This window comes from Coturnix japonica, chromosome 12, assembly GCF_001577835.2.
Source record: "Coturnix japonica isolate 7356 chromosome 12, Coturnix japonica 2.1, whole genome shotgun sequence".
Classification (NCBI taxonomy): domain Eukaryota; kingdom Metazoa; phylum Chordata; class Aves; order Galliformes; family Phasianidae; genus Coturnix; species Coturnix japonica.
This window is the reverse complement of record NC_029527.1, coordinates 8,060,416-8,080,227: the sequence shown is the minus strand read 5'-3', so window position 1 is coordinate 8,080,227 and position 19,812 is coordinate 8,060,416. Positions and strand designations below refer to the sequence as shown.

Sequence of the window (19,812 nt, the reverse complement as noted above, 5' to 3'; positions counted from 1 at the left end):
GAGCAAAATCAGTGTTTCCTAACCAACGATGGATTTTGGCAGCTCATGTTTCAGGTTAGAATTAAAACCTATTTGCTCTCCACCCTCACCATCCATCCTTTGCACGGTGAATCTGGGACCTCTGTGTATGGAACTTGGCAAAGGACTCTTTGCATTCTCACTGCAGGGTGGCTGTCTTGTGTTCCCAGCCATGTACTGGGGTGACCCATGGGGTTGAGGGCAATCAATTCTCACTGAAATCAAAGCAGCAATAGCTTCCTCCAAGGAGTCAGGAGTTAACAATAGGGATCAAACTCCACTGGACTTTGCCTATAATAATAGCCTGCATTTGTGTGTTTTAGAGCAGGGAAATCAGAAGGTCAAGGCCCCTTGCCTTGCTTAAGGCCCTGCCAGCTCTTCAGTACTTGGGATTGCTGTGTTAGCTAACTGCTGGATGCGGCTGTTTCTTTGCTCCTGCTGTAGGGCTGGGGTCTTGCACAGGGGTGACATCAGTGCTGGGAGACTCAGCATGGGGAAAAGCACGCTCTAGACAAAAAGAGGCTGTTACCTCCCTTCTTTCCCAGCCTCCTGAAGGGTAAATGACCGCACACCAACTGAGTGGGGGGACATGTTTGCAGCAGCTCTGTGGCAGGGAGGTGTCAGAGTTTGGGGCACCCTCTCCCCCTTTATCTCTCCCCACCACCTGTCAGCCCCAAGCACACAGCTGCAGTGAGTGGCTGGGGGCTTGCAGGGGCAGCACAGAAAGTATGCTACTCAGCTGGGCTGAGGGGACCCATGCTGGGCTCCGGGCAGAGGTGCTGGTGCTGCAAGCAGGGATGGGTGCATCATAGGGGCTCTGTTTGCTGTGCAGCTCTCAGTGGGCAGCCAATGTCAGCCCTGTGCCTGTGCATTCAGTGTGGGGAGCATGCTTAAAATTGCTTCCAGCCTCAAGACCAATGACATAACCAAAGGAAATGGTTTTAATAAAAGGGGATTTTTTTTTCCCCTTGTATTCAGGGGCAGCGAAAGGCCAGTTATTTGGCTAGTGGGCCTGTTTACACTTTTTCCTTCCTCCTTTTTTCTTTTTCCTGGTGCAAATGAGGAAGGGCCCTTGCTGACAAAGGCTGTATGTAACCCTGGAGCAGAGCTGGGATCGGTGTTACTGAACCTGAGCCTGCTCCTCCCAGGCTGAGCACACAGTGATGGAGTGATGGGCAGCACTGCTGGGACTACAAAGGTAGTCAAGTATTTTCCTCCCATTCAAAGCAGAGGTTTGGCTTTAAATGCCTGCAGGATCCTCCGCTTTTAAAGCCTTCAGTAAATCCCAGCAGGCCCTGCCTGGCTTTGTGCTACCTGGGGTGTCTGCCAGGGTTATTTCACTGGGGGGGGAGGGGGAAGAAGGGGTGTTGCTTTGCCTCCATGAACTTCACACAGCTCCAGAGCAGACCTGTGTGGGTAGCAGAGCTCAGGCAGAGAATGGCTATTTCAGAGTGATTTCTGCCTTTATCTAACCAAGCAGGAAAGCCTCAGCTATTGGGTCTATGTCAGGGTTGGGCTGGGCTGTGCCTCCCCATCACCCCCCAGAACCCTAACAGAGCTGACAGTGACCTTCATTTTTATCTATTCCTCAATGGCTCCCAAATAAGCAAATTCCTTTAAGAGGACGAGGCAAGAGAAGATCTACATTCCACTCACTGCAGTCATCCTCACACAGTATTTTTCCAGAAAAACTCCTTTTTTCAGGACACAGCATCCTCACCAGGCATGAGTGAAGTGCAAGCCAGCAAACACAAGCAAGTCTGAAAAGCCTCCTTCAAGTGAAACACCGCTTCCAAGGCATACTTGAAAACACTTGCATATTTTTTCTTTCCCTTCAATGGAAGTCTATTAATCCTCCAGCTGGTAAACAACCCAAGCTTCAGTGCACAGCAAGCTTAGGAAAGAAAGCTCCTGCTCAGTAGAACTTGAGTTTGTTGGCCTGTAGGAAGGTTCAATGTGGGCAAGGGATCTCTGTTTCTATGTGTGTTTGTGTAAGTACCACATACACACACATATAAACAAGCAACACACTTCTCTACAAATATAACCACACTATTAACAGTATGCTACAATCATGTTTGCTGTTTAATTATTCTCTTAACAAATTTTATACACATACTTATTACATATAGTCCATGTATTAACATATAAATATGACAATTGAAATAATTCTATTATACATTATAAAAGAATTGTTATTTACACTGTATATGTGTGCATGCACACAGACATTTATAAAAGTGATGCTGTTCTCTATTTTTGCATCCCTGGGGCTCTGAGAGCTCACAACAAACCCCATTGCCCCATCTCAGCTGTGACTCAGAGGGCTGAATGCTGCTTCATGCTTCTTGGTTTTAATTATTAATTTTTAATAGGCACTTGAGGGGGGAGATGCAGAAGGGAGGGTTCAAAGAGAGTTTGCAAGGTTGTTCCTTGCCTGAGGCCAAGCCGTGTGTGATTATCACAGCTCACTTGATTTACTCTGTTAGTCTTTGGGCTCCCACTGCTGGGGTGACCTTGGCAGCTCAGCCTGCAGCTGTCCCCTGGTCACAGCTCATCCTGCCCTGACCCATCACTGCCCCAGTGCAGAAACACCAAGGGTTATGCTCCGAGCCCCATGTAGCAAAGAGGTAGAGAATCAGAGAATCATTAAGGCTGAAAAAGACCACTAAGATCACTTCATTCAACCCCCTGAGCCCCCTGTACCCAATGACCACATCCCTCAGTGCCACATGTCTGTGGTTCTGTAACACCCCCAGGGATGGTGACTCCAGCACACCCTGTGCAGCCCGTGCCAATGCATCACCACTCTTTTGGAGAAGAAAGTGTTCTCAATATCCAACCTGAGCCTGTCCTGGGGTAGCTTAAGGCCACGATCTCTCATCCAAACACCTTGATTATTTCTCGTTTGGCAAGAAGAAGGGATGGATACAGGAAAACAGATACTTAAAAATAGAAGCCACTCAGAGAACTGGATGCCAGCACAAAGTCCCGCAGGTGTCACGCCTGCAGTTGTCCCCTCCTGTCACACGGTGTCCTCCTTGCTCCATCACCACCCACTCCGTGCTGCCATTTTCTGTCCTTGTCACGTTGTGCTTTGGGGAGAGATGTTTAGGCACGAGAAAAGCTGAGAACGTGACCTAAATGCACTGGATTGCAGCTGCTTTTCTTCTAGAAAAAGCCTCAAAGTGAGTATATCTGAACACATCAGCCCAAAGACAGCACATCACAGAACGCAACGGGCAGGCTGCAGCCCTACTGCGTAAGGCAGAGATTTGCTGGGGATAGGATGCAAAGGGAAGGAACACCCCAACCAGAACCAGATCCGAACAGTCACCATCACAAGGACAAAGCCTGGTCGCTGGCTCCCTGCTGTCACAGCAGAGCTCTTCCAGCCAGCAGCATGCATCATACCCAGAGGCAGCACCACAGGAGCCAGGCTACGTTTGTCCCTGCCACCTGACAAGCCACCAGCTACCTGCAGAACACAGCATTCAAGAACACAAATCCATCAAAAACCCCATTCCTTCGTGATGCTGACCGACTCCAAACAACCAGGAGCACTAACCAGGGACTGCAAGAATTCTAAGAACACAGAAGGAATACACATAGCCCAGATGCTGACATCTACAGCATCCCATCAGCTGTTTCCGTGCTCTGATATCCATCACTAGAAAGGCCATTACAGCAAGAGCTCCAACCCAGGCTGCCAGCATCACCAACAATTCCATTTCCTTTTCTTTTTAATGCTTGCTAAAACCACTCTCCAAACAGCATAACCAAGGAGGAGAATGTCAGCAGAAAGGTACAGATCAGAGGCAGAGAGCAAAAAAGGTTAAGATGTAACAGCCAGAAGTTCTTAGATGAAAACATTATTTTTTAAAACAGTCTGAGCACACTGGGGCTTTATAAAACCTCCATTGTATTGCACTGATAAGAGCTCGCAGCTGGGCCAGCAGACACACTACAGCAAATTCTATTACAGCTGTGTTTATTTACAAAGGCAGCCACCTTAGCTGGGGCTGAACAGAAAGGAGGTTTTAAATATGGTTTTAAAGAAATAGAGCTCCTAGGACTGGCTTGAACTTAAAAACCTCAGGATCACATTTGTCATTTTCTTTTGTGTTCTCCCCCCGCTCCTGTTTCTTCTATAAGGGGTGAATTGTCCAAAGCCAGCCAAGCAAAGGGGAATTTTCCTCTAGGTGTCTCTGTCTCCATTTTTACTTCTCTATTTTTTTCAGATTCTCAGGCATAAATACTCTCTTACACACACTCACTTACACACGCTCTCCTCCAGCCTTCCCAATGCAGCATCACCTTTGCACGATGCTCTTCCTCCATTCCTTCATGCCAAGTGGGTGTACCTGCACCTGTGTTGGATGTATGGCTTTGCAAAACAATTAACACCTGTCTTTACATAATTAAGACAAAACAATCTGGATTTATTGGACTTGACCAGAAATCCAGATGCACATACGCACAGACTGAAGGCTCTGCTGCTGTCATTCAGGAGAAATTGCTCTATCTCTGTCACTCACATCAACTGCAGATCTGCTTCTTTCTCCCTGTTCACTTGGATGCATTCACTTGGATGCATTTTGCATCCCCAGCTGGAAGCACGTGGAAGAAGAGGAACAAAAAGCCCTCCAGGCTTTGTCTGAGCAAAATGCAGCTTGCGTTGCTGCCCTCCCCAGCAGTGGAGATGGCTCAGAGAGCTGGGATGGGGGTAGAAGAAGGCAGAAAGGTGGGAGCAATTCAAAATGAACAAGGAAAACTTAAATTATTGCTTTATTTCTGGTCCTATGTATATCTCTGACAAACTCCATCCTGATCCCCAGGCTGACCCCAAACAGCCCAGTGAGGAGGAGAAACACCCAAAGGGATCCTGCCCAAAAAAGGACCCTTCACAAGACCTGGATGTACAGAGGAAGCTCTTATTCACGAGAAAATCCCCAGCCAAGGCAAGCCCTCAAAGCCAGCAGCTTCCTGTGCCCACTGACAAGAGCCAAAGTCATGGGGTCAGTGGAAAGGGGAAGGAGAAACTCCAGCCCCAGCATTCTGTGGGGTGTTCTCCCTCCAGACTATGCCTAAACAAGGCACACAGAACAGAGCAGGCATGGGGAGAACCGAGAGACGAGCACAGGGTGGGATGAGAGGAGTAATGGCAAGATGAGAAGTACCTAACTCCCCCCACCTCTCCCCAGCACCTGCCTCACCGGATGCGGAGGTAGGAGGGGATGGAGTAGTTGAAGAGCAAGTAGTCCATTTTGTATAAATTAAAGAGTCTCCTTTGGTAGAAGGGGCTAATGTCCTGGAAGAACTGGGCCGTCATGTCATCCGTGGTTCTGGTGGTCTTAGACGAGGACGGGAACTTGACACTCGTGTCAGCACCCACCAGCTGGAGGATGTAGTTGGCATCTTCAGCCAAGGTCTCGTACTTGCCCACCACGTCGTAGTGGACGATACAGGGGTGGCAGAGTGAGTGCACGCGCTCCCAGTGCTCATTGAAAGGCTCCTCCCGCTGAGTCCGCGGATCCAGCAGGTAGTAAACGAACTCCTCAAAGCGCACATCATCCCCACGCTCCAGTGCCTTGTCGCTGGGTTCCTGCCGGTGCCGCCGGATGATTTTGGTCCCGTAGCGCTTATGGAAGGCCGTGTTGTAGCTGCGGGTGAACTTGTTGCGGTAGGCTGAGACCAGGCGTTCAAAGGGCTCCCGCACAAAGATGAACTTGAGGTAGCTGCGCAGGCGGTGGTTGATCTCAGGGATGCTGTATTCAGAGAGAGTGTGCAGGTTGGATGACACGTGGGCCTCGTTGGCAGGGATATCCAGAGGATCCCGGTACTTGCCCTGCCCCGTCAGGACCATCATCACCCGCTTCCAGTTCGTACAGGCCACTTTGGGCACGTAGCAGTAGAGCAGCCCATGTGTGTCATCCACGACCAAGTGCCGCAAGTCATCCGGCCGCAGCAGCCGCCGCTTGCGGGTATAACGGTTGCAGACGTTGCTCAACAGCTCCCGTCGCTGCTGGTGAACTGCCTGCAGTGATGACTGTTCAAACTGTGGAATAAGAAAGAGATGGTCATTGGCAAACCCACACCAATGGGGACCTACAAGCAATTGTTCCCATCACCTTCCCTTTCCTCCCTTGAGGCAGGACGGTTCAGAGATGTCCACAAGTCGTCCTCCTTCCCCTCCTCTCCTCCTGTTTGATTCCTGGCATCATAGCCCAGCAGCTGCTGCAGTGACCTCTCTGGAATCACCCCAGCTGAAATCCCCCTCCAGATGGTCTGAGGACATGACCTTTCCTGTCTTGCTATTCATCAGAAACTCCAGAATGGCACTGTCACATCTGGGGAAGGAAACCATTTCCAGGAACTCAGAAGGGGAAAGTCCCCTCCCGCTGCTGCCCACTCCCTCTGCCTTCTCCTCACTGAGACTGGCAGATTTCACACTCAGCACCAAGGCCAATGGTCAGGAACCTCTCAAAAGCCTCATTTTGTCCTCAGATGCTATCTTCAATTTCTGATCCCACAGAGCTGTTGCTCCAGTGCAGTGCAATGACCCCTCTGTCGCAAGACAACAGCGGCTTCCACTTTGGGCCATGCAAACAGTCTAGCTGGAAACACATAGTTCCATAGTTGTCCCTGCAGCCTTGCAGGTCCCTCTAGCATCCAAAACAGGATCAAGGGCAAGAGCAGGTTACCTCCTCAATCCCTGCATCCTTGCTGCAGGCAGCTGGCAGGGCTTATTCATGCCACAGGAGGCTCTCTATCAAGCTTCAGCCACGCCTTCTCCCTGGAGGCCTGGATAGGATTTTGGGGGGCCACCAGAACATGAGAGAGGCAGCACTGGGGAGGTGGGATGCTCAAACTGCTCACACCAGAGAGGATTCAGCAGAGTCCTCATCTTCACAGTGGGACTAACACCTGGGCAAAAACCTCCCCCTGCAAAGCCAACACATCCTACGTGCCACCAAGAAATGATGTTGACATTGTTGGCAACCTGGATATGAGGAATATTGAATCTAAGAAGGTGATGATCATACATGAAGAGGAGCTTTCATGGTACAGCATGCTACTGAGCCAAACTTTCTGGTAGAAATTTCTCCTGCTAGGTTTTGTTTGGAGGCTGCCTTCAATTTTTTCAGATTGGAAACACTCTTTGAAAGTGCTAAAGAACCCAAGCACTTAAATGGTGTGGGTTTTTTTTTCAGGTGTTTTTCCCTGCACTCACATAATTCAAGACTATAGGAATGGAAAGAAAGGCAAAAAGACAGACAGACACTGTCTGCAGGCATGGCAACAAATAAATGTGACTACTTTTCAAGAGCTGCCCACTGGAATAAGTGCATGTCTTTCAGTTATTTCAGAGCAAAATTGCTCCCTTCATTTCCTTCCTTTCTAAAAGCCAGAGAAATTAAGCATCACTTTTAAGGAAACAACATCAGGACGTTCCAGCAGGATTAGGGTATGCAGGCATCATGGCCTGCATTAGCCATTTTTCCTAAAGCAAATGTAACTTGGCTGCTTATAGACATGAAAGCACCACCCTAGTTTGGAACAACAGCATCAAGCATGGGGAGGGATCTGGCCCTGACTGCAACAGGACCCCCTCACCCTTCTTCCCTCACCCCATCCCCTCACCTGATCACTCTCATACAGGGCCTGGAGTGGGCTGCGACCGGCTTTCCCCTGCCAGGCTGTCCTCATAGCCCCGTCTTCTGCAGCTGCAAAGGGAGAGAAAACAAAAATCAGAGGAGTTGGGGGCTGCCTCCCTCCCCCCATCTGGTGATGCCCAAACTGGTGGTAGGGGCCATACTGGGATGTAGTGATGTCCCTCCAATTGAGTTGAACCCAAGTAGCTTGAGGGAAAGATGCTCACAGCTTTGGAGGAAGATGGGTTATTTTTTCACCATAGATGGTGTTTGTCCATTGTCATTTCTACCTTTCACCTGTTCCCAAATGCTATCAACATGTTAACTAGGCTGCAGACTCTTTGCAGGTTAGGTTTTAGTCAAAAGAAAAGGACTGATTCATATGAAATAATTAAAAACCACAGCCACCAGCACAAAATTTCAGTGGTGTGGGACTTCTCAATGAAAATGATGATTGCCCCTTTCTCTAATTTTTTCAATATAATATACAGTTAGGGTGCAAAAGGTCCAGACATCCTTTAACCACAGGAAAGGCCATATATAAAGAGAGCAGCTTGTTCTGATTTCAAGAGCACCCGAGAACAATGGGATCCATGTCCACATAGGAACCTACAGGCAGAGCCATGCATCACTCACACTGCTTCTGTTAACATGAAAGTTTCTAACACCGAGGCTTTTTGCTTCCAAATTCCCTCTTGTTTTTTACGTGCTTACATTTTGCCTACATGAAAACTGCTCCAAAGCACAAAGCCACCCAGAGTACGCTCAGTGTCACTCCTTCAGGCTGTAATTAGGGGAAATGCCTGGCTGAACTCACACAATTTCATCACAAGCACGTCTGACATGGGAAAGAACACTTCTTGTGGCACCACGAGTCACAAACATGACTCAGTGAGGAGCTGTTCCTTCCTCATTGCCTTGTACCAGTTACCCCACAGGAGGGGGAAATGGCCTCAGTACTAACAAGAGACAAGTAGAGGACCCAACATTCACGTTCTGGGCTGGGGGCACTGAACCCAGCAGATCCCATTTCATATTTCCCAGCTTAGCTTTCTGCAAGTTGAAAGGAATGAGATTGAACTTGCAGCCTGCATCTGCCAGCTGTGAGCAAAGAGCATTGAACTCGAGTGGGTCAGAGTTAACAGCGTGGGCACCGCATGCACTGCTCCTATCTTTAGCAAAGGCAATGTGGAGGCGTTTGTTTTCAAGGTTACCTTGTGCATCATCCAAAACTTTTCTGACAAGGGACATAAACAAGGCCAGGGTGACCTGAAGCTGCTATGAATGCACACAGCTCACACCAGCATGACTCAGAGCACTGTGGGCTTGTACTCCTCACCCAGCTCAAAATCCCAGTTTGAACACAAAACCCCTCTCACCAATCTTGACCACCTTGTCATGCAATCCCATAATGAGGTCTCTCCCCATCCAGTCCCTATACCACTCAGCCCAAGCAGGCAACAGCCCACCTTAAGAAAACTGAGATCTGGAAACCTACAGCAAGCTGACCTGCACAGATGGAGAGGAAACCAAACATGCAGGGGAAAGGCTCATCTTCATCTGTGCCTGTCTCTTCCATTAGGTCTGGGATGCAGCCTGAAGTGCAAGATGCAGTTCATGCAAACGGAGGCTCCTCATCCCCTGTACCATCTGTTACCCATCCCTGGGATGCTCCTGGGACTCCAAGCAGTTTGGGAAGGCCAAGGAATGCTGACATGACAGTGTTGAGGAGGGATTATCATCAGAGCAATGTAATGGTTTGTGCTGCATTTTGGCACCAGGGCCCTGAGTACAGCAGGATCTTCCATCACAAGGGAGCTGCCAAGATCTCTGCATGTTGGCTGTCCTCCTGACTTCATAGCTTCTTACTCAGGCTCCTGGATTCCACCACACGCAATGGTAATCCACAGAAATTTAGCACTGCTGTAATTGCATTCGTAAGCAGAGATGTCAGTTGGCCAAAGCATATCCCATTTCTAAAGGGGACAAAACGTCAACTCCCAGCAACCACTGGATCACCATTTGAGTACAGACAGCATACAGCCCTCATCTGAATCCAAAATGCTTTCCACTGAAACAGGCAGAAGGAAGTATTACATTTGTCCTTTGCAGTTTCAAAGTATGAAGCAAGAGGGTAGCTGTGACAGACCATCAAATCCCATGCTAAAGCAGTAACACTGACCAGAAATCAAGGAATGAGAAGAAGCTGACAAGGAGCTCATTTTGGAGCCTCCTGTGCTTTTAGTCTTTCCTTTGGAGCTTGGAAAGACAACGCTCTCCTCCCCTCTTTCCCCTACAGCCCAGGTTTTTGTGCTAGCCCATCAAAACCAAAGCCATTCTCTTGCAGTGGTGTGACATCAATACCACAGCAGGATCTGGGCTTTATACGACTTGCCAGTTTTCTTTGGAAAAAGGAATGGATTTTAAAGCCGTGACTATTTAGGTGCACTAACTGATTATGAAGACAGGCAGTCATGTGTGAGCTGAGCAGAAACTGGATCGTGCCCATCCCAGCCTTCTGGAAGCACTAGGGAAGGAATTCACTCTTTTGGCTGCAGAGACTCTTAATTTCAGAGGGAGGTTCTCAGTGTCCACAGCAGCAAATCCAGTGCCTGAATTTAAGATTCTGGCTGGGAGACAGGATTCAGGCAGTGACAAGCCCATCAGTCTGACATCAGCATCACCGAGGCTGAAGGAAAGAGTCTGGTGGGAAAAAAAATGATTAAAAAATGGGGGTGCAGAACTGGAAAGGGGAATAAAATGCAGCCTGGCAGAGACTGAGCACAGCTCAAACCCATGCAACCCGAAGTATCAATAACATAAGCAGTTTCTGCAGATTGAGTGTATGTGGCAGATAGTCACCCAGATATACATACAGCACGAGGCACAGCATGCCACAGGAAATATGTATGTCAAAACAGAGAAGCAGTAGTTTAAATGGGGAACTGTAAAGTATATGAGTAGCTGGAAGGCAAGCAATGCTTGAAGGGAAAATGCTGGGCAGGAGGTGGATTTCTAGCATAACATCTCCTAGATCACCTCTGGGATCGATACTCCAGCAACTGGCTTGGCATAAAAACAGAGCAATACCAACGACAGAAAGTCTGCTATGGCAGGGAAAGACTGAAACACCAGGCAGGGAAATTGAAGCTTTGTCCTGGACCAGGGAAGCGAGAAATAAAGCAGGATTTAATTTTGCAGTGCTGGAATTTAGCAGTTTCTGCTACTTTGCTGCTGGAAGTGACAGGAGGTCCCAGATGCATTAGTTCAGGGCTATCAGTTGCTAGTGCAACAGTGATAAAAAAGGCAAATGGTGTCCTGGAAGACATCAAGTGAGGAATTTACCATAGGAGAAACAAGGAATAAAGCATGAATGTCATTATCCACAGCATAGCAGTCTTCACTTGCAACACAACAGCTCTGCCCTTGGTGGCCCACGGCAGCTCCAGAGCACAGAAAAGAGCAGCAAGGAAAGCTGGCTGTCCCCAGGCTGGGATGGGATGCTCCAGCTAGGGGGAATGAAATGTCCTTCAGGGATGGGGCACTTGGATGCCCACTCACTCCAGAGCAAAATTCCACAATTAAGAGGAGGTTTGGAAAACCCAGATGGGTGAAATTTCAGCTGCAAAGAATCCCAAGCTCCTTTGGGGGTGAGTCTTCAGGGATTTGGAAGGCTGGGTCCTTGAGCTATTAAGAGTCCAATAGTCCAGTTGTGGTATCCAGTCCAAAATAGCGGTGTCTAGCCTAGAAGAGCAAGCACACCTGCTGGCAGGTGAATGTGTACCCAAGGGGCCCTAAAGAGTTAATCCTGACCCCAGAGCTTATCGCCTCGCTCTACCACACAGCAGCAGATTCACTTCCTGTTGTGTCTGCACAAAACCTAAAAAAGGAGAAAAAAATAATCACAATGCCTGGTCACCCAAAATGATGGGTCTGTGTGTTAATTACACCCTGCAGCTCCCCACGGGGGAGTGAGACAGGCACGGGCAGTCCTTTTTGTACAATGGGGAAATAACATCCAGAGATCTGCATTTTTAAGGGACCAGCTTAAAAACACTTGTTTAAAATCATGGTATAGGCTAGAAATTAGGACCTGGGTCTCTATGGCCACTGGTGGCTGCAGCAATGGGCTTCTCTAGGCTTTGCTGTTTCTGATTCCTCAGTGGTACCCAACACAGCAAGTGACCAATGGGCAGCACAGCCCTGCTCCTGGGAGACGGGCTCCTTGATATTCAAGTGGCTGCAGCCAGGAGACACAGAGGAGGACCCCACCACCTGATTTAAGAGAGGTTGCTGAGACCGCTTCATTGAAAGCCAAACCCCAGCTGCAGTCACAGACTGCTGAATCAGTCCAATTTTCGGTTATAGCATCCAAGAGGAAAGAATAAAAAAAAAAATGGAGAGAAAGTGAAAACAGAGCTTGTTATCCACAGAGGTCCAGTAGGCTGAGCTCAGTTTTTCCTCCCAGTCTGATAGCAAAGCCTGAGACATGCAGCCTGGCTGGACACCTCGACTGTCTGAGGATGGACCAGAGCACTGAGGCCAAAAGATCGCACGTGGGAGCAGCCACTGAGACCTGGGCAGTGGCCCACGCTCTGTGTGAATGGCCTTGGCTGGAAGGAGCAGAACTACTGGAGCCAATGGAGCTGGTTGGAAAGAAGCTTAGTTCTAGGAAGCTCTGGCTTTATACTTGGGCTAGCTCTGATGGAGAAAACATTTGCTCAGATTCCACCTAAGAACAAAGGATGATTGTTGGGACTTTATTATTATTTTTTAAATAAATGTGATCTCAAACACCAAAATCCCAAATATAACTCCAGACCTACTGAGCCAATGGCCCCAAAGGTAGTGACCACCATTTGATGGACACAAAGTCATGCCCCTTTCTTTGCTTCTGTACTTGCTGCGTTCAGCTGCAAAGAACAGCAGTTCTGGCGCTGACATCCTTATCCACCTTCAGAGTTAAGGGAACACCTCTGGGAATGAAAACCTGAACTGTTCCAATTATCATTGTTAAAGGAAAGTTTAAGAACACAACATTTTTGCTTCAGCAAAGAGACAGAATCTAATCTGTGAGCACTCAGATTTACTGCGCCTAAAAAGCTGGAGATACAGACAGCAGAGGCTGAATTAAAACACTAGAGAAGGAAGGAGAAGAAATCTAACAGAGCCATGTGTTTGACTTGCTCAAATGCACCCTTCACTGCTGTCAATTCAGACCCAGGCTCCTCTGCTGAGGAGCTGGAAGTAAAAACAGAAGGTCAGCACTGTGTGGTTTAATGGCATTGCTCCATGTCCCCAGCTACACCACAACCTGCAGGCACTGAGCTGTCTGAGGGTCCAATGGGCTGTCTGAAACCACCACCACTTATAGAACTCAGGCTTAGGAATTGCCTCCAGGTGCCCTGGTTTCAGGCCATACAACCTATAGCAGCTCTATTTTCAAGCTGCCACAGTGCCTGGCAGCACACCTCTCTGCACATCAACACGAACATCATCATCCTCTGCCCTAAATGTACAGCCTGCTGTAATCCCAAAAGCCAAACACAAAAGAAATTAAACCACCTGAGTGACCTGACCTTGGGTGGATCAGATAGAACAGAGTCCCAACAGCACAGGGATGCCTGAAGCTTAGCTCAGGCTTCTTTCCAGCACTACACACTTCCTACCATTCCTCCTAGACCTTCTGAACAGACAAACTAAATAATTAACCCCCCTATACCACTCACCTCCCAGAGCTCAGAATCTGCATGGGGGCTGCAGGGAGACTCCTTACAAGGAGGTTATCCACACAGCTGAGGGGAAAACCACAAAATAAAGCAGCTCGGAGGCAACACGGAGCAGGATGATAGGGGATGTGCATGTGAGAAGGTTCACACAATGAGCTGCAGCAGTAAGGTTAGCTGACAGAGGTCCTAGCAGCCCCTATTACCCTCCCCCCCCTTGATGTCCTCCTCTGGGAAGGAGATACTCATAGCAGTCCAGCCAGCTCTAGTCTCCAGGATTTACTACTGCAGCCCCAGCTGGGAGCTGGCATTTCCCTGGCACAAATGACAGCCTCCCTCCAGCCAAGAAACATACTGACAAGTATTTTACATGGGATAATTCGACAGACAGCACCGCCTTTAATAAGAAAAATCACTCACTGTTCTAGGGATGAGCCCCGCTGCTGGAAGGCATCGGTCCAGGGACAAGAGAGGTGTGCCACCTCCAGGCAGTGTTAACTCAGGACACGGAGGAAGGCCCTATATGATGCTGTGTGGAAAGGGATTGGGAGAGCCAGGCGTGGTGGTGAGCACACGTCCTGCTCCTGTTCCAGCCAGACAGGGAAGTGCTGAGCCTGCCAGCAGCAGCAGCACTGAGAACATCTGGGGTGGAATCACAGGGCCCCAGAGAGCTGACGTGGGCCCTAACCCCACACACACCTGCCCCAACCTGTGCCTGTGATCGCAGATGCCTGCAGCAGTCACCTGCTGTCTGGGACCTGGTGTTTGTGGGCAAAGTGCCACCAGCACTAAGTGCCACCAAACATCAGTTTTTCTCTGTCTGGAGCCAGCTCCATGCAGACACATTGACTTTCATAGCAAAATGCCTCAGCTTAACTTCTGAAACACAGTAAGCAACCTCCATATGGGAGGCACAGCCCTGTGCCAAGGAGAGATAGCACATGTCTCCTCAATAACCTCACAGCCTCCTGGTGTGACCACCCCTCATCGCCTCTGTCCTTCACCAGAAGTGCTTTCTTCCCTTCACCTCTGCTCTCTTGCACGTATTCCTTTTCACTTATTGTTTCTCAAAGCAGTTTTCCTACATTTCTCACCTTGGACCATCACCAGCTGTACCCAGGGACTGGAGCTGGCATAGATGGCACTTGGCTGCGTGGCTCTCTTCTCTTTGGACATAGGGATGTCTCAAGCTCTGATCCTCAAGGAAGGCTTTCTTATTCCAATGTAGACAACTTGAATCAAGGAGCAGCCAGGGAAGTGCTAATCAAGTGATGGAAAAAGGTGACAGCTATAGGATTAGCTCACAATAAATCATGCAGAGAGGAAAAGAAACAATCCAGCTGCTTCATGCGACCTGCTGAATGCTGCAATGTCATCAGCAGGGCTTAGAGCAGGACCAGAGCCAACAGTGGCTGGTCTGGATGCTCTGTCCTGATCAGAGGTCCCTCCCTCCCAAGCCACGTGTCCCTTTGGTGGCTACAGGAGGTCACCTGGCAGCAGGCCGAGGCAGATGTAAGCCAGGTGCAACAGGAGGATCAGAAGCACTTTGAAGCAGGGGGATGTACTTCCCTGGGGCAACATGCCTGGTTCTCTGCTATCGCAAGGAATGCAACTGATATCTAGATAGGAAACACAAAATTATCAGCGTCCAGGAGGAACATGGCCTCTACAGAAGTACCACGCAACTCCCTTGCTTCAAATGGTTAATTTCTCCTACACACCAAGCTAGAAGCCTTCCAAGAGCAATTTCCCGTCCCCATTCATTATGCCTGCTTCTTTCCTGGCCCCAGCTTGCTGCAAGCATGTCTGATACAAGCCCAAACTGCCAGCTTTGCCATTCCCTGTCAATAAAGCCCCTTTCCAGGCTGCTGCTCAACAGGAATCAGAGCAGAAAGACACATGCTGGCAGTAACAAGGCAGAGATAGATCCCTGCCATGATGTGCAGGGGATAGGGTGCGGGGTGTCCTGGGCCAGGCTGGACTTGCTGCAAACCTGTCTGGTTTGGGCAGACGTGGTTTGTGCCCTCTGCACACAGGTTTTAGATAAGCACACAAGAACAAAAATGCAGCTCTGTAAGGTCACCCGGCTCAGCAGTTTGCCTGCTGAATGTGTTTCAACACGGCCTGTCAGCTCCGTGTATCCGGAACTGATGAAAAGATCTATGAGCAGATCTCAGAAATAAACACACACTCAGCAAATGCTTCTATGGCAGCACCTTAGGCATGGCCTAAGTCACTGCCACAAGGTATGGAGAAAGATGCATGTGTGGAAGAGATGCATAAGCTCACAGGACAGGAGGAGCTCATTACAGGCTGCTGCAGGCCAGGGAGAGGGATCTCCAAGGCAGAACTTCTCCTGTGATAAGAAGCTCCTTGCACCAGCTTCTGCTGCATTTAGATAAGGGCGTTGCCTAAGGCCACCAAAGAGCCTGGAAAGGATGCATCACCTCCAGCATCACCGCAGCACTGAGATGCAACCTGTCTGAGGGGCTGGAGGACCTGCTTCCCCCCTGCCAGGCAAACCCTGCAAATGGGTGTTCTAGGGACATCTCTTTCCTTTTTGCAGGGAGTGAGCAAGGTCAAATGGAGATCAAAAGGACTCTTGCACCTGTGCTTACTCAGCAGCAGCCATTCATGGACAACTGCAGCAAACCACCCCCCTCCCCACACCCCAAGCCAGGCCAGCCTTCTTTCAGCCATGCAGTGCCTGCATGTGCTGGCCCTATTAAGCTAAAGGGAAATCAATCTGTTCAGTGCTGCCAGGAATAAACTTGGAAAGGACCCAGCTGTGAATATACTACCACAACAGCCAAGCCAAAAGGAACAGCCCAGCTCTGCAGATGTTTGCAGGATGCAACTTGCCACCTTCCAATGCTAAAGAGAAACGTGACTGTGCAGATCCATTCCCCAGGGCCAAGGGAAGGGCAGAGTCACACACTTGTAAAGACTCATGACAGGATCAGGGATGGGGAACTGCTGAGGAGCTTCTGACCTCTAATTAGTTTGTGCTAATTTCCCAGGTCCCTGCCTTGAAGGAAGCGCTCTGCGCCCCAGAGATACCCACATCCAGCAGCTCCAAACAAACAGCACCTTTGAACCTCATGTCAACATTGCCCTCCTTCCAGAGAGGTCAGCAATTCATGACAGCAGAGCAACATCTGGCACAGAGCAAGGATGGATCAGGTTTCACATCAGCAATGAGACTGCAAATCTCCATGGAGAAATGAGGGAGCTGCCCTGTGAGCAGCTCCAAGGGACAGCCCTGACCCCGGCCAATGCACCCCTGCAGAAGGACTGGGAGAGCAGCCAGGAGCTGCTTGTCAAGCAACACTTCCCCAGAGAAGGAAAAGCTGTGAGCAATGTGGTGACAAGAGAACTTGTGGCTGGGCTGTCCCTCCATATGACGCAGGATGGGATGGGACCTATGGGCATGAAGTGCAGCTCCCAGATTTTCAGCACATCTCCATGCACATGCACCATTGGAGAGCTACCAGGGGCTGAGCCACCTTCAAATGGGACATTCTGCAGGATCAAGTTCAACTGGATGATGCTCCAAGTGACTCTCAGCAAATTAAGTTCCACTCTGAAAATGAGCACTGATGCCAGAAGCCATGCTGAGCCATGGCTTGTGTACATGGCTGATGCATATGGTCCCATAACACACCCATTCCAGCATGACATTCAGCTCAGGGGCAGAGCAGCCTGCAGCATCTCCCAGCTGCAGAAACAGCTCCACAGGATGACAACATACAGGGCTTGGTGACAGTCACCAGCGTCATGGGAACACTGAGAACATTTCTGTTCTGCAACTTCATGTGCTGGGGATGGTAACTCACAAAGTGGAGGGAAAGCAGGGGGAAGAGGAAGGCAAATGGGACCTGAAGGAGCCAGGCTGGGCCCTTCATGCTGGTGGGAATGGCTGCAGAGCTACATAGTTCTTTCCACTGCATGGGGAAGGACTGCAGACACTGAGCCCCTTTGCATTTAACCAGACCCTGGGCCATTTTAAATACTGATACTGAATGGTAACTTCCACCTCAGCACAGAGCTGTTGAAGGATGTGGGTTGTGCGGCCAATGCTTTCCTGTATGGGGAAAAAGTAACAAGCCACCTTCACTGCAGATGTAGCTGCTGAACCCAAAGTGTCAGACTCCCTGCAGGGTGAGAGACCTTTCTACCTTTTGCAGGGTGAGAAACCGCTTTCTATTCCCAGGAAATACCAACTCCTGGCCCTTCCCAGCCAAATTCCCATCAGACCCTGCCCAAAAAATTTACAACCATTTTATCTTAGCCAAACATGAAAAGCTCTGGGGCTTGATGAGGAAAGCAGGATCAGACAACACAACCTACTTGTTCCCATGCCCTGCTACAGCTATTCCCCTCCTCCATGCCTTATAGCTCAGGGAAGGCTCTGAGGCAGGAATATTCAGGGAGCTGCCCCAGGAATGGGCGTAGATAAAATATAACCTATATGGGAGAGCTGTTTCCCCAGCACTGAGCAGTCCCCCAGCACACTGGCATACAGATGCTGGTATCTGCTGCATGTCTGCGTGAGGCAGCGTGGTATGTTTGTTCTTTTTGCAATCACTGTCCTGTCTGCAGGGTTCAGACCATTGGTCAAATAGCACCAACTTGAGAGAGCACTCTTCAGGGCAATGCAGGCTGACCTCTGCAGGGTCAGCCTAGTCAGAGGGCAGCAGAAATACTGAGGCTGTTGGATGATGTGGGAGCAAGTTCACCTGGCTACAAAGCTTCCTTGGCTTGGGGACCAGCTGGTGGCTGCTGAAAGCCACTGTGCCACCTCCTGCAAAGTGTTTGGCACCTGGGAAGGTTGGGCATCGCTTCTGCACAGGGCTTGAATCACACAAAGCCAATTCTCACACTGTGTCCTTTGGCTCCCCTTCCCTTCCCTGTTCTAACATAGGCTGCGTGCTCTGAGCATCATGCTCTCCTTCCAGCACAATAAACACAGCATTAGCTCTGCTCCCTGGCTCATTAAAACTAAGAGGAACAAAAGTAAAGCATGTGCTGCCATGCTATCTCCTACATTCAAGGGTCTCCAGGAAGAATATGCATGAAGAGGAGTTTGGATTCCAGAGATATGGAGTCACTCTTTACACCCACCAATGCCCATGTCAGGCTTTGATTTTGGCTTCCCAGGTAGGGCATATGAGATGTTCCCTCTCTCCCAGGCCTCTATCAGCCTTTAACTGCCTTTTAACAAGGGAAGATTTGGGCATTTGCCCTTAAAGCCTGAATGTGAAACAGCCCTGGCTTGGCCTCACAGAGGTATTTGGGGAGTAAAACTCCTCTTTAGGTACTCAGTTCTGAGGGAGAGTAATGGGAGCTGGGCACCTAATGCCTTTGTAGTTTGCTGGCTTCTAGCAGGTCCTAGGAAATCCAGCTGTGTTTGCACTGGGATTAAGACAGAGGCCTTGTAGTGCTCTCCATTCAGATGCTGGTGGGAAGCAGCCACCGAGAATGAAAATCCAGCATCTAACACTTCCCAGCACCTCAGAGCCCTTTTTGCAGTATAAGCACAGTTGCAGAGCTCTCCCAGGGAGCATCAGTGGGGCCAGGGACATGGTGGGATGAAGGGCAGCAAAGAGCCATTGAGATGTGAGTCTCTCCTGCATTTACAGAGTTAACTTCCAGTATACCGAGCTCCCTTTCTCCCCCTCTCAAACCTCTTACACATATCAGAGATTCTCAGGAAACTGTATAGAGCCAAGAAAGACAAGAAAAAGCATTCCTCATTCAAGGCCTGGCCCTCGGGAACAGATGGGCTTCATTATTGCTTTGCTTTCAGCACTGGACCAAGCTGACTGTTCCACCACAGGGTGGTGGGGTCACAGTGATGGCATTTCACATCTCCCCACATGGCAGCCCTGGGGACCTTCCAGCCCACGTTGCCCAACACGCTGCAGCCACACGCAGTGCACTTTGAGCGCTGGGTCTGTGCCGGCTGCCAGGGCAGCGACTGCCCCCTGGACTTCACAGCAACCTGAGCCCAGCAGAAGTGCCCCATGACAAAAGCAAACAAAACAAAACACACCAGAAAAAGCAACAAGATCTCAGGGGGTTTCTTCAGTTTCACAGCCCTGCTTATCTGAAGGACTCTGTGCCTGCTGGGTCAGTGGGGACCTGCCCTCAGCTTTGGTCGTGCCTGAATTTCAGCCTGAAAATCTCACTCTCTCTCTCTCCCCACCTTTCTAGTTCCTCATCTAACAGCTGGGGTGGTATCATGGCCCTGGTGCTACTACAGTCCTGGTTCTGTTATCTCTCATAGACAGCTCAAAGACTAACTGACCTGCAAAGCCCCATGGAAGTCCCACAACTCACGCTGATGGCAAGATGTGAAAGAATGAGTGCAGCAGTCAGCAATAAGCAAGTGCTGCTAACATGACAGAAGG

General features: G+C 49.5%; 1 protein-coding gene across 11 annotated transcripts in view; it reads right to left on the bottom strand.

The window, feature by feature from the left end:
- Positions 1-2,085: 2,085 nt before the first annotated feature.
- The window catches only part of CHST13 (carbohydrate sulfotransferase 13), a 69,492-nt gene continuing 51,765 nt past the window's right edge, over positions 2,086-19,812 (bottom strand). For 8 of the 11 annotated variants that reach the window (XM_015875091.2, XM_015875092.2, XM_015875093.2 and 5 more), the window contains 2 exons: positions 7,663-7,745; positions 2,086-6,076 (listed from right to left, as the gene is read on the bottom strand). In XM_015875091.2, the coding sequence (XP_015730577.1) occupies positions 5,231-6,076; positions 7,663-7,728 (912 nt within the window). In that variant the 5' untranslated portion in view covers positions 7,729-7,745 and the 3' untranslated portion in view covers positions 2,086-5,230. Of the gene's footprint in view, positions 6,077-7,662; positions 7,746-9,182; positions 11,554-14,493; positions 14,660-19,812 lie in introns of all 11 variants that reach the window. The other 3 variants (XM_015875088.2, XM_015875089.2, XM_015875090.2) reach the window with 3 other exon arrangements.